This window comes from Chaetodon auriga, chromosome 18 (genome assembly GCF_051107435.1).
Source record: "Chaetodon auriga isolate fChaAug3 chromosome 18, fChaAug3.hap1, whole genome shotgun sequence".
Classification (NCBI taxonomy): domain Eukaryota; kingdom Metazoa; phylum Chordata; class Actinopteri; order Chaetodontiformes; family Chaetodontidae; genus Chaetodon; species Chaetodon auriga.
In genome coordinates, this window is record NC_135091.1 from 18284698 (window position 1) to 18298186 (window position 13489).

General features: G+C 39.2%; 2 protein-coding genes across 2 annotated transcripts; one reads left to right on the forward strand and one right to left on the reverse strand.

Moving 5' to 3' along the window:
- Positions 1-3405: 3405 nt before the first annotated feature.
- On the reverse strand, positions 3406-4407 carry LOC143336689 (trace amine-associated receptor 1-like). Its single transcript, XM_076756966.1, has one exon. The coding sequence runs from the start codon at positions 4405-4407 to the stop codon at positions 3406-3408; it is 1002 nt and encodes a 333-aa protein (XP_076613081.1).
- A 5900-nt stretch (positions 4408-10307) lies between these two features.
- On the forward strand, positions 10308-11719 carry LOC143336690 (trace amine-associated receptor 1-like). Its single transcript, XM_076756968.1, has 2 exons — positions 10308-10372; positions 10816-11719. Exons 1-2 carry the CDS (start codon positions 10308-10310, stop codon positions 11717-11719), a joined length of 969 nt encoding a protein of 322 aa, XP_076613083.1.
- The last annotated feature ends 1770 nt before the right edge of the window (positions 11720-13489 follow it).

The following is a 13489-nucleotide window of genomic DNA, read 5'->3' on the forward strand; positions in this document are numbered from 1 at the left end:
TTAAAAATGAATAATATTGAAAATAGAAAAAATAATGTTGATTTTAAACTGTTTAGCCCTGCATGAGTGCAAAGCTGCAATGATAGTTCTCTAAGTGAAAACAGTGATTTTCACTTTATGGCATACCTTTTGAATAGCGAAGGTAGTTCACACATCAGTGTTGATGGGTGTTCTTCATCACTGGGCCACTGGGCACAATTTGATTTTTATCAACCCCTGCTTATTTCCATAATAAATACATTATATCATAGTCCAATCAGATGTGGGAGTAATCATCTTGTTGACATTAGATGCCAGAGCAACATAATGTACTGGAGATGACATCAATGAACTGTGATTATCTGATTTTTCATTTTGGTAGACATCATCACGTGTTTTTCCAAGGACATCAAACCTTGTGATTTTTGATTTGTTTCACCTGTCCCTTATTAACCTTCTGTCTGAAGTGTATTCAGCCTGTGCCAGTTCATCTTAGTACGTTGTGTCAGGTGTTCCAGCCTTTTCCCAGTGTTTATTTCAAGTGACTTGGATTCTTGTTTTGTTTGCCAGAACCTTGTTTAGTTGGATTCAAGATTCTTTCCTTTGTTTATGTTTGGACTGCCTTTTCCTTGACTTGACCTTTGCCCTCCTCACCATTCCCACACACCTTTTATGTGAATGGTGCTATGGACTGTAAGGATAAGACAAGATAAGATAAGACTTTATTGATCCCACACCAGGGAAATTTAGTCGTTACAGCCAGCAAGTATTTCAAAGAGCAAGCACATAAAGCGCATAAAGAGGTCAAAATCAGAAAAGTATACTGGGTACAGAATAGAAAAACAACTATGTATATCTTCATTTGTACAGATTATTACTGCCATAAATAAGTACTATTGCTAATATTCTGATGAGACGCTACTAATGACATATGTTGTATTGCACTTAAGAAATACTATTGCACTTGAGACATATTAGGACTATGTATATGTACAAAAATACAGTTTATAAAAGCACCGTTGTCAATATGGATAATAAATAGTGTTATTGCAAAGTTGAGAGAAATATAAAACTTAGAAATTGCACCAGATGAAACAGATAATGTGAGCATATATTTGCAGTGATAACAGTAGTCCAAAGCAAAGTGGGTTCATGTCGAATTGAGAAAGACAGCATCAACACAGTGCTACATCACATGATGCTGGAGTTAAACAGTCTGACAGCTGTTTGGATGAAGGAGATGAGGGCCATCACCAATCAATTCAAAGCCCTGGTATGTGGATGCTCCAGGCATGGATAAATTGTTAAATGGGAATAATAATTTTGAAAAGGCCATGTTGGCTCAACTGGATTTGTCCAGTAGCTCTCATGCTGAGTTTAGAATGAAGCCTGTTCGCCCCCATCATCTCTAGGTTCCCAGCTACCAGTCCAAGCTTCGGTCCCAGGTTCCCTGAGTCTGGTAGCCACCTGCTTCCTACCCTCTAGCCATGTCCCATTTCTGAGTTGGCTTGCTTCCTGTTTGAGTCCACCTCTGACAATTCCCAAGAGTCTCAACTCCCAGGCCGCCCACCTGATGTCTCCTGCTCCACCCCTACATAGCCCGACCAGCAGAGAGATTCCACCTTCAGCATCAACCTCCTGCCAGACCTCCCGAGCAGCTCTGCTTGTACCCTCTCTGAACCTCCTCCTCCCTCTGCACATTCTGCAGCTCCTTTTTATCTCCTGTGCTAATGTCCTCATTTTTTCCTTGAGGAGAGAATTTATGTCAGGAGTAATGCCCCTTTTTTTTTGTCAGAGGAACACCATACAGTCCAGTCTCCACACAGACTGATAACTGATAAAGTATATATTATACAGTATGTGAGACACAATGTCCTCCCTATGAGCATCAATAAGTACTTCCCACATTGTTGTATCAAAACAGCTGAGTGACAGCTGGCTGCCTATGCAGCACAGGTTTGTACACATGCAGGAGGTGCACCAGTTTGTAATCACATCTTCCCAAGGGAGGGAGAGTGATGAGTTTTCTGCCTCCTTGGTGTTGATATAAAATAAATCCAGTATTTTACTGTCTGTAGTAGTGGTGGGTATTATGACCTGAAATTCATATCACACCCTTACAAAAGTAAAAGGGATGCTCCCTTCAAAGCATGAGTCTACGCCTTTTCACTCTATTAGCAATGCAAGGGAACATATCTACAGAATTCTTTTAAAAAATGTAAAAAATGTTTATTGGCTCCAATTACACATGAAAATAAAGTAGAACCCCATTTCCAAAAAAGCTGGTACAGTGTGTAAAATGCAAATAGAAACAGAATGTAATGATTCGCAAAAAACATTTAAACCCCATATTTAATTGAAAATAGCACAAGGACAACATGTTAAAATGTTGCGACAGAAATTTTCTTTGATTTTTTTTTAAATTATATCCCCATTTAGAATATGATGCCAGCAATATGTTTCACCAAAGTTGGCACAAGGTCATGTTAACCACCCAGTTGTTGTGAGAACATTTCCAATTAAATTAATCCTCACCTCTTTAAGTGGTGCGAGTACATGAAGCCTTTTGTCTTGGTTCTTGCAGCCAACAACAGGAAAATTGTTATCATAATCTGAATTATTGTAATGTAATATGCAAAAACATTTTTCTTTTGCAAAATCCATGTCGTGGCACAATATGACATATCACTGATGGTGACTAATCAGGTATACCTCTCACCCCTGGTCTCTCAGGCATGATTTAAGTCACCAGAAATCACATGGAAGGCATGGGGGTGTCAAAGTCAAGTCAAAAGTCAACTTTATTGTCAATTGCGGCATATGTACAAGACATAAAGAGGGACTGAAATATTGTTTCCCACAGTCCAACAAAGTATGCATAAATATAAAGATAAATACAAGTGTTTAAAAATAAATAGAGGTACAAAACTACTGAAAAGTGCTAAAAATATAAAAGCTTCAGGATAAACAGCTGCCATATACAACGTAATGCGAATATGGTTATAGTGAAAGAACTGTAGATTTTATTTTAAGTCCCTTTATATAAAATGACTGGTGCTGGAAGAGAGTTAGGATTATAATCAAGTCTTTTTGGGGCAGAAGGGAGAGGTGGGAGAGAGGGGAGAGAGTTCAGCATCTTGACAGCCTGGTGGATGAAGCTGTTGCAGTCTGGTGGAGAGACTCCGTTACCTTCTCCTGCATTGTGGCAAAAATGCCGGCCCTCCTCCCATCCTCTCACTGCTGTTCTGCGTCCTGTCCACCCACTTCATCTTGAAATCATATCAGATCAAATATGATGCTTCACACTTGATCTCGGGTGACTCCAATATACAACTGAATTTCTGTGTATACATACGCACTTGTGTCAGCACTTACTGAGACATTATTGATATTTTCATAATCTATTTTTGCACCCTGGAGAGTAAGTCAATTCAAATTTGAGTTCGCAAAATCACCTTGAAATACTTTCCCAGAAATGATCATTCTAAGAGCTGCCCTGAACCAGCTGTAAAAGAAAGCATAAATAAAGGGATTGAGCATTGAATTTGAGAGTGTGAGCCAGTTAAGTGTTTCAATCACAGGAACTGGTACTGAATTATTACTCAAAGGTACAAAGGTGATACAAAGAAAGAAAGGAGTCCAACACAGAAGAAAAACTCCCAAAACAATAGCCAGAGTTTTGGTGGCCTTTCTCTCCATCTTACTGACGGTTGCTCCAGACTTTGTGCTGTGACCGGTTGTGTTCTGGAAACTGCGTGCCTGCCTCTGTGCCACAAGGAAAATCTTCAGGTAGATACACAGCAGTATGATCACTGGGAGGTAAAATGATAAAATAGGTCCAACAGTGTTTTCAATGAGAACATCAATTAAACACCTTTCCACACATTTCTCATTGTTTAATCCAGCAATTATGACTCCAGTTCCAATTAGAGCAGAAACCCCCCAGCTCAGCAGGATCATGATCACAACAACATGATGGTTTATTTTAGTTCTATATGTCAGAGGCTGACACACAGCATGATATCTGTCAATAGAAATACAACATAAATTCAGAATTGAACATGTGCTCAGTGATATATCAAAACTGCTCCGTACTTTGCAAAATAAATCCTCGTGATACAGACATGAGCTGAGCGAGAAGGCCATGCTGAGAGGAAAGACTACAATTCCCACGAGCAGATCAGCCACAGCCAGAGACAGAATAAGATAGTTTGTAGGAGTGTGGAGCTGTTTGAAGTAAATGATTGAGATTATAACAAGAAGGTTTCCACATATTGTGACAACAGACAATAATGCAAGGAAAATATATAATAACACACATACAGTGGAAGGGGTGTTTGTCAGTCTGTAATTGAAATGATCTATTTCATAGCAGGGATGTATGTCAGTCCCAATGGCAGTCCTGTTGACAGTGACACCTGCTTCCATGTTTTAGAGTTCCGACAATTCAATACAATTCTTATTATTAACAATATAGAAACAATTGTACTCGAAAATACATGTACATAAATATATTACTTGAGTCAGAAAGAACATACAGTGTCAACAGTATCAGTTAAAAAAATGAAAATCTGTTTGTTTTTCATATCAAACCTGTTAAAACCCAGTTGAAAGATTGGCAATGCATTAGTGCTGATGGGTCATCTTGGTCACATTTAACACTATGCAGAATCTTAGTACTTATCAACATCTATCTCATTACCATAATTGTTGTCCAGTTGGGAATGGGAAACTGCGTTCTGTTTGCATGTGAGGAACATACAGCAGAACAAAGTTGAACAACAATGAACTGTGTGTATGTCTACGAGCACATTTCAGTTTTTTTTTTTATGGGGGTCCGTACAATTCTGTATTCATTTCACCAAACTTTGATTCTCTGCGCAACCTACATGACCTTGCTCGGCAAATTCATTTCAATTTCAGTGTTGCCAGATTGGGCAGGAATGTGCCTGACTGTGCTAGTTTTGTGTCTACAGTAGGTTGTCAAAAACATTGCTAACTAGGCTGGCATCAAGGTGTACAATAAAACCACAGGGGAATACACAGAGATTAATTCTAAATCCAAACATTGCCTTAATGGTGACAGCTGACAGCTGACAGGGCATGTTTGTTCCAATGGTCATTCAAAGTTAGCTGCAAATCTATAGCTTGCGACACTGAGGTGAAAGGCATTTGAAAATGAACAGTTCTAAAGTGCCTTCTAACCTCAAGAGGGCACTGATGAGGGCACAGCCCACAAGTGGACAGCCAAAGATGCTATGGAGTTTCTGAAGAGTCTTTCAGGTCTTGGTTGTTCCTACATTCTTACAAACCACCATATTTATTGGGTGGCTAATGTAATTGGCCAGAGTCTGGCTGGTTCCCCTGTATGTAATGCCAGCCCTGCGTCCGAGGCCTGTGCCAACTCTGCCCTCTCTCTGTAAACGACACAGCAATGACAATGTCTTGTAGCTTTAAATGCTATAATGGGAAGTTTCATAAAGACTTTCTACTAAATGGTCACAGTATGTCTGAATGAGACATGAACCCCACTACCATGGAAATCTTGGAAGCTTTCATAGTGATTTGTTGAAGAAATGTTTCTGTTTATCTGTCTAGTGTACATAGTAAGATAAATCGGATCAATTTAGTTTGCTAACGAACAAACAAACCCCAGAGTCTGCCAAAAAGGACACCCGATGAGTTCATCGACTCCTTTTCACTTCTGTTCAATGGTTTATTAATCTGCAGTGCGTGTCCATTTACTGGACTGATTTTTTTGTGGACACAGACTCTTTATTGAATACTTAAGTCCAAACGGGCATCTGTAGAACATGACTTTAGTTCATTGCAGAACAAATGAAAACACGACTGCCACACGTACTGGTAAAGGCAAATCATCATCAATTAGGAAGTAATCAGAATAAATAATGTTAGAGGGATAATGTGTCTTATAAAAGTTAAACTTGACTCAGAGCTTGTCTAACCCCTGCCATCTCATGTTATGAACAGGCTAAAATATGTTCAACATTTTCTATTTTGCATTTCCACTGATCAAAAAAAAAAAAAAAAAAAAGAATGATATTGAGTATACAGTGAAGCAGCAGATCAGATCAGTCACTGTGACCCCGTCCCCGGATGAATGTATTTTAAATGAGGATTATTTCTTTATTGTTGACATCGTTGCTATGGCAACGGTACCTGCTGGAAAGAGTGTTGTGTGTCGTTGCTTCTGGGTTCACACAGTAACATTACTGGAGAATTTGCTATCAGCTCTTCAATTGCAGATACAGAAGGTGTCTCATTTTCCCGAGTACACAATTTTTACAGTTGATCTAAATGCAGAAATGAATATGGACTAACTGTCTGAGTCTCGTCTCGTCTCTGAGTCTTGTGCTGTCCCAATCACAAGAGATCTGAATTTATTATTTTATCAAATGTTATTTTGTTGTCGTCAGTCGTTCCAGACTTTTAACCTTGAATAAAAAGATCTGCCTGAATCTGTTGACCATCTGAATCATCTGTGCTACTGCCTGAATCAGTTGTTTTTTGCATTTCAACTCCCGTCAGTATTGACACACAGCGCACAAGAAAGCAGAATCCATCTTGCCAGATTGCTCTCATCCTCTATATCAACAGTTTCAGTTTCTTCCTTCTGGTTCACTTCTCAGACTTCCATATACCAAAACTAACAGATATAAACACCCCCCCCCCCCCCCCCCCGTGGTTTATATCTTCACTTGTATTTATTTTTTTACTATTTTATCCATATTGAGCATTCTTATTCTATTTATGATTATGATCATGAGTGGTTGATGCGTACTTATGTGTTGCACAGCAATTGGGGACAAATAAAGGTTTGATTGATTGATTGACTGAAACCACTGCTACTAAACTGAAGACAGTCAGAAAGAGAGCTGTAGCATTATGGATGGTGATATGGTTGTTTGTTGATGTGCATACTGAGGTGCGTGTGAATGACGATGCCAGCTGGGTCAGGAGAGGTCAAGGAAGTTCACAGTCAGTAACTCTGAATGCTCGAATCGAATAAGAGAAGCAGTCCACCTCCAGCAGGCCTGAGAAGCTACTGTGAATAACATACGTTCCTTTTTAAATTGACTTTCTGGGACAGAACAGAACAGTTCAGTTGGCTATACAGTTTGTTTGCCTTGTTTACTTTTATCACTGTATGTTTATTTTTCCTGATATGGGTAGCATATTTTTCAAAATCAAAAGTTTAATGCATGTTGATCCGAATTCCCACTTATGGCTTCATTGTTATGTCTCGAGCTAAATGATGTGATGCAAGAACCTTCAATTAGAGGTGTGAATGTATGGTGTTGTTATTGGTCCCCAGGCTGTCTTTGTCACAAGCACATACACACATACACACACGCTTGCACACACACACACACACACACACAAGCACACTTCTTACCTCCTCAACCTGGGGCCTTTTGGTTTTCTAGCAATAACAGAACTAATAGAGCAAAACAAACTCATGGCCACTTAATGATCTGAATGATGACATAATAGACCCACAGAGTCCAATTTAATGAGGAACAAGGAACAAACATGACATCTGAGAATAACCTTTGTTACAGTTTGGGTAATACATTCTGTTTACTGTCTGAATATCAAACCAAAACTTTTCTTAAGTGTAAGAATGATGAGTCAGTCTAAGTAGAATTCTTCGTTGACATCATTGAGTTTTGTTTCTGTGCACATACTCACACAACAGAAGAGTAATAGTCAAATTAAATATCTGTCAATGGACTCTGACTTTCCAGGTTATAGTGGTGAACACCTAACCTGTTGCTAAACTGATACTAGCTCATCCCATTCAAGCACCATCATCCTCGATTGACCTGTTGACCCTGTCTCCTAGATATTATGTCTGTATATTACTTATGTGTTTTCATAATTACAGTTGTGACAAAGTTCAGGACTGTGACACCAGAATCCAGGGTTTGTGTCCAGATTCCAGTCTGTGGTTAGGTTTAGGCAAAAAATGCACTGCAGCAAGGTTAGGGAAAGATTGGGATTTTGGTTAAATATAATGATATTTCTGTATCAAAACAGGCGAATGAAACTGAAAGTAATAACTGAACCAAGTCTTAAAATAACAAGTCAACAATAAGAAGTTCCACATGGGACACAAACCCTAGTCTCTGGGGTGAAAGTCTTGTGCCTGTCCCATTCATCCACCTTGACCTGCACCGCACGCGGACTTGGTCAGTTGCAGTGATGGTGCTGCACCAACATTAATTATAATGTTGTAAGAACAACACCAACACAGCAATACCAGATAAACTGTAAGGCAGTATGAGTGGATCCTCAATGTAATTCAGTCAGCATTACCTTTCCCTCAAAACGCATTTGCTGCTGCAGGTTTGTTGAATATACATATAATTTCTAGAGACCGGACTGATGAATGGAAACACACTTGCAGAATGTCGGTAGGCTATAGTAGATATTACAAATTAACCATGAGCTATACCCTTCCCAAAACAGCGACTCTCCAGCGATACTCTGCATTTGAACAGTTTGAAGAATACTGTCTATAGGATAAAGGACAGTCTAAGCAACTGATTAAACAATGGATTTTTATCATCTCTAACAAAGACTAACTGCAGTCATTAGCATGTCCAGCCAGCTAGTTTAACCTAATGTAGTAACCGACTGTTACTTTGAAGGCCCATTCACAACTAGCATATCAACTATGTAGTATTCCCCAACTGGCTGGAAACCAGTATACTATGCTATCAGAGTTTAACGTAATGTTAGCGGCTCTGTCCTGCTCTTCAGTGAATTAAGGAAGTTTACACTACAGGAACCAGTGCCAAAGTACTCTGAGATAGCTTTACATTTGTAGTATGTCATCATCCTAAAAGCTTTTCTCTTGCAAGGTTAAAAGTGGAAATCAGTCGTGTAACCACCTGTAGTCTGCTAGAATGTAAGTTGTGTGTGTGTGCAGAACGTTGTCAGTATGAGTGTGTTTTTCGTGTTATAGTCTAAAGACATTTTATGTTTCATGCGAGTTCAAGAGTGGATGTGAATGTTTATATCGACTGTCAGTGAGGAGACCGAATTCCTTTTTGTGTCACACCCAGGTATAGTGTTCAGATCTGCTGATCTGTCAGCACAAGTATGCAGGCACATAGAACAGCATTCATAAATGGTAACTGCTGTTTGCAACGGAGTGTATAAACTTGGGCTGGAGATAGAAAACTATATTAACAGATATATAAAACCTGAATGCAAGACACTAAGGCAGGTAGAAGAAAAAAAGTGAGCTTTAATGACAAAAGCTGATTCCAGTCAAACAAAACTGGCAGCCAACAAAAAGTGAGGGAGCGAGCAAAATCTAAGAACAAGGAACAATACAAATAACAAAACTAGTAACAAACCAGTATGGCATGAGGGAATACAGATGAGGAACACTAGCAACAAAAGCAGGACAAGGGAACAGATGCAGTCGGTGTAACAACTGAAAGATGGAAAAAACACTGACTAAATACACAAGAGGGAAGACTGACGAGGGACAGGGGAAACTAATCGACAGTCACAAAGGCGGTAAAGAGACAAAGGCAGGAAGTAAAACAAAACACGACACAAAACAGGAAATAACTCAACTAACACCCAAAACCATCACACAAAATGAGTCAAAATGAGTGACTATTGAAGAAAAAAAAAATCAGCAATGAGACCGTAAGCGTAATGCAACACAGTGTGGGAATGTAGTGGAGTAGAAAGTATAGAATTTCTGCAAGGTGAAGTGTGAAAGAAGTCCAGAGGACTGACAACTACATCTGCTGAAGTACAGATATGTGAAAAAGTGGATGCGCATTTCCCAGTTGTACACTGTCTCCATTCGGGACTGTCCACTGGACACAACCCTTTTTTTTTTTTGAACTACAACTTGGGACCTTTTCCAAATCAGTTCTGGGTTTGTAGATGACAACTGATTCAAGTTTGGTGGTCATGGACCCATGTTGAAGTACAAAAAAATGGGTCATTCCACTGGATTATAACCTTTCTCAATAGTGCGAGAAAGTTGGAACCTTTTCCAAGTCAAAGTTGGGCTGATCTGTATTAGAAATTCCTGGCTCTATTTTAGGGGCAAAAACGGGAGGAAGATGGAGGATCAGTTTGAGCAGAGCAACATCAGTGGAGTCTGGAGGGACCTTAAAACCATCTCTGGCTAAAAGGAACCCAACACAATGACAATTACAATTAGTCATTTGGCACGCTTTTATCCAACGCAGTGTACATATGAATTCACACACCGATGGCACAGCATTGGAGGCAGTTTTGGGGTTCAGTATCTCGCCCAAGGATACTTCGGCATGTGGACTGCCGAGGCCCTCCTGAGGACCATCACTGACTCTGTGGTGGCACCAGCCATCCTCTGGTATCTTCTGATAAAGCATTATCTATCTTATCCTTACAGGTTGTGACTTCCTCTGGTGGTTCCTCTGATGTGGAAAGTCAGGGGAGTTTACTTTACATAACATGAATATTAATAATGGTGATGAGATAATGGTGATGCTTGATAAATACACATGTAACAAGTCCACAGGTTCAGCATGTAGTTCAGTGCAAACTCATCAAAAACTCATGTGACTACAGAGGTATTGTATGCAATTTAATGAGAGCGATGTGATGAGTTCAAATGGTGCTCTTTTTCCGTGAAAGCTTGTAAGGAAGTTTTCTTAAAACCTATAAATTATCAGTATTATTGATGCAGGAGGTGAGAAGCATGGAACCAGAAGCCATTTTGAATAGAACTTATGTTGTCAGTGATATACATTCTTGCTATGAATTAGACAATTCATCTTACATATTGCTAAGCAGCACTTCGACAGTATGTGTTTTATTATCTGTTATACTTGGCTCTTTATGTGCTGTCACTATATGTGGAAATCTTCTTGTAATAATCTCCATCATTTACTTCAAACAGCTCCACACTCCCACAAACTATCTTATTCTCTCTCTTGCTGTGGCTGACCTGCTTGTTGGTGTTTTAATCGTTCCTTTCAGCATGGCCTTCTCTGTGAGTTCATGCTGGAACGAAGATTTATTTTGCAAAATACGAGACAGCTTCGATATATCACTGTGCATGTGCTCTATCTTGAACTTATGTTGTATTTCCATTGACAGATATTACGCAGTGTGTCAGCCTCTGACATACAGGACTAAAATAACTGATCATGTTGTTGTGACCATGATCGTGGTGAGCTGGACTATTTCTGCTCTCATTGGAATTGGTGTCATAATGTCAGGATTAAACCAAGATAAATGTGAAGAAAACTGCTCAAATAATGTTCTCTTGGCAAACATTATGGGTCTTATTTTGTCATTTTATCTCCCAGTGATCATAATGCTTTGTATCTACTTTCAAATTTTCCTCGTGGCACAGAGGCAGGCACGCAGCATCCAGAACACAACCGGTCAGAGCACAAAGTCTGGAGCAACCGTCAGTAAGATGGAGAGAAAGGCCACAACAACTCTGGCCATCATTATGGGAGTTTTTCTGAGCTGTTGGACTCCGTTCTTTCTTTGCATGACATTTCTTTCTTTTAGTACTGATTCAGTATCTGTTGCTGTGTTTGAAACCCTTAATTGGCTGGCACTATCAAACTCAATGCTCAATCCCTTTATTTATGCTTTCTTTTACAGCTGGTTCAGGTCAGCTTTTAGAATGATCATTACTGGTAAGCTATTTCAGGGCGATTTCTCTAACTCAAAGCTCCTTTGACTTCTTGAAAAGCTGAATTTGAATGTAAACTTGTCAATAATTATATGTGATAATAAAGGCTGGCACAACAAAGATCAATATCTTTACTCTGTTTATTTTCACTGACACTGTATTTTACACTGTACCTTGCCTTCAGATATTTATGTTTTATTTCAATATAAAACTTTCATTTCAAAAGGAAAATGGCCCCATAAGTTTTATCAACTCTTAATATGATATAACTGCAAATATCTGGGATTATTGCACACCATGCATTAAACACATGATACTGCAGGAAGTTATTGCTCCAAAAACACCTGTTTGGAACATTCCACAGGTAAACAGGTTCAATGGTGACAGATGTCAAACAGATGATTGGATAAAGGATATTACTACATGGGCTCAGGAAGACAAAATCACTGTGAGTAAACACACTTGGTTTGCAAATGACTGCATTTGGTTTTTATTTATGTTTTACAGAGTTTCCAACTTTTTTGGGATTTGGATTTTAGTTCTGGTTTACTTTGACTAAACTAAACTAAAAAGGCCTGACTTTTTGCCAGCTACAAGTTGATTATATATATACATACACACATAGCAATTTGGTGTTGGACTGGTGTTACATTTTAGTACAGGAGTAAACAGACCCAATAGCTATAACTCAGACATGGAGACAGGAGGATGTAAAAAAGACAATGGTTTCATGAAAGTTCAAAAAATGATCCATACACTTAATGTAATACAGCTAAGCAGACAAGGCAATAAAAAACATAAATACTTTGTGGATCTCTGGGGTCTCAGTTGTTACCACTAGGATGAACAGAAGATTTGACAAATACTTGGTGGAAGGCCAGTTCTTTGTATACTGCAGCAATGATTTGAGTCAGGTGTGCTCAGGTGAGGAGGAGGTCAGACCAGACCTGCCAGCCATGCCCTGCAGTTAGACACACACACACACACACACACACACACATAACAGACAGGGAAGAGACAGACAGGAGACGGAGGGGAAGGACAACACTGAAGCACTGTTTGCTAAATCTGAGGAAACTATGTGTGCAGACCAAATTTCTGAGGAAGTCACGATGAGGTTCCATGAACTATAAACAATAAACTCAGTTTTGACCAACATACAACCAATATACATAAAAATGACAGCAAAGGTTCCATCTCATATGCATTATTCTCAACAAACTCAAAGCGTTCACTGAAGCATAATTCAGCTCAAACTGCTGTCATGTTCTGTTCACTTCTTCACCAAAACTGTCTCCAAACTGACAAGCATTGCTTATTTTTCTATTGAGAATTCAACATTTTAAACCACACACACTGCATATTTTCTCCGAGATATAAGAGTCTTGCTATTTCTCTATTAAAGTGTGTCCTAACAGCTCCATCACTGCCTTCGTCCCCTGTGTTTTGAGTGTACCAGCAGAGATCTTGAGGTGTTACATTGTTTGCACTAAATCCAAACTGCTTATGAATTCAAGACTCTCGCAACATGTTGTGACAGCTCAGCATTGTAAGGGAGTCCCACTGGGAGGCTTCAGGTGGTTGTTGGTTCGGCAAGGCCTTCCTCTTGAACCTACATAGTGTAGGATTAGGAGTCAAGCCACAGTGAATGAGAGAGAAAAATATACATATCTAAGACACAGTCTCACATTTTTCAAGATGATCTTGGCCAAGAGCCTTTTTCTTCAAAACCAAGGAAAACATTTGTAGTTAGGTGCTTTGCATTGTGTCTGTATAAAGTGCGGTAGATCCTTCAGTATTCTAGTGAAACTCAAATGA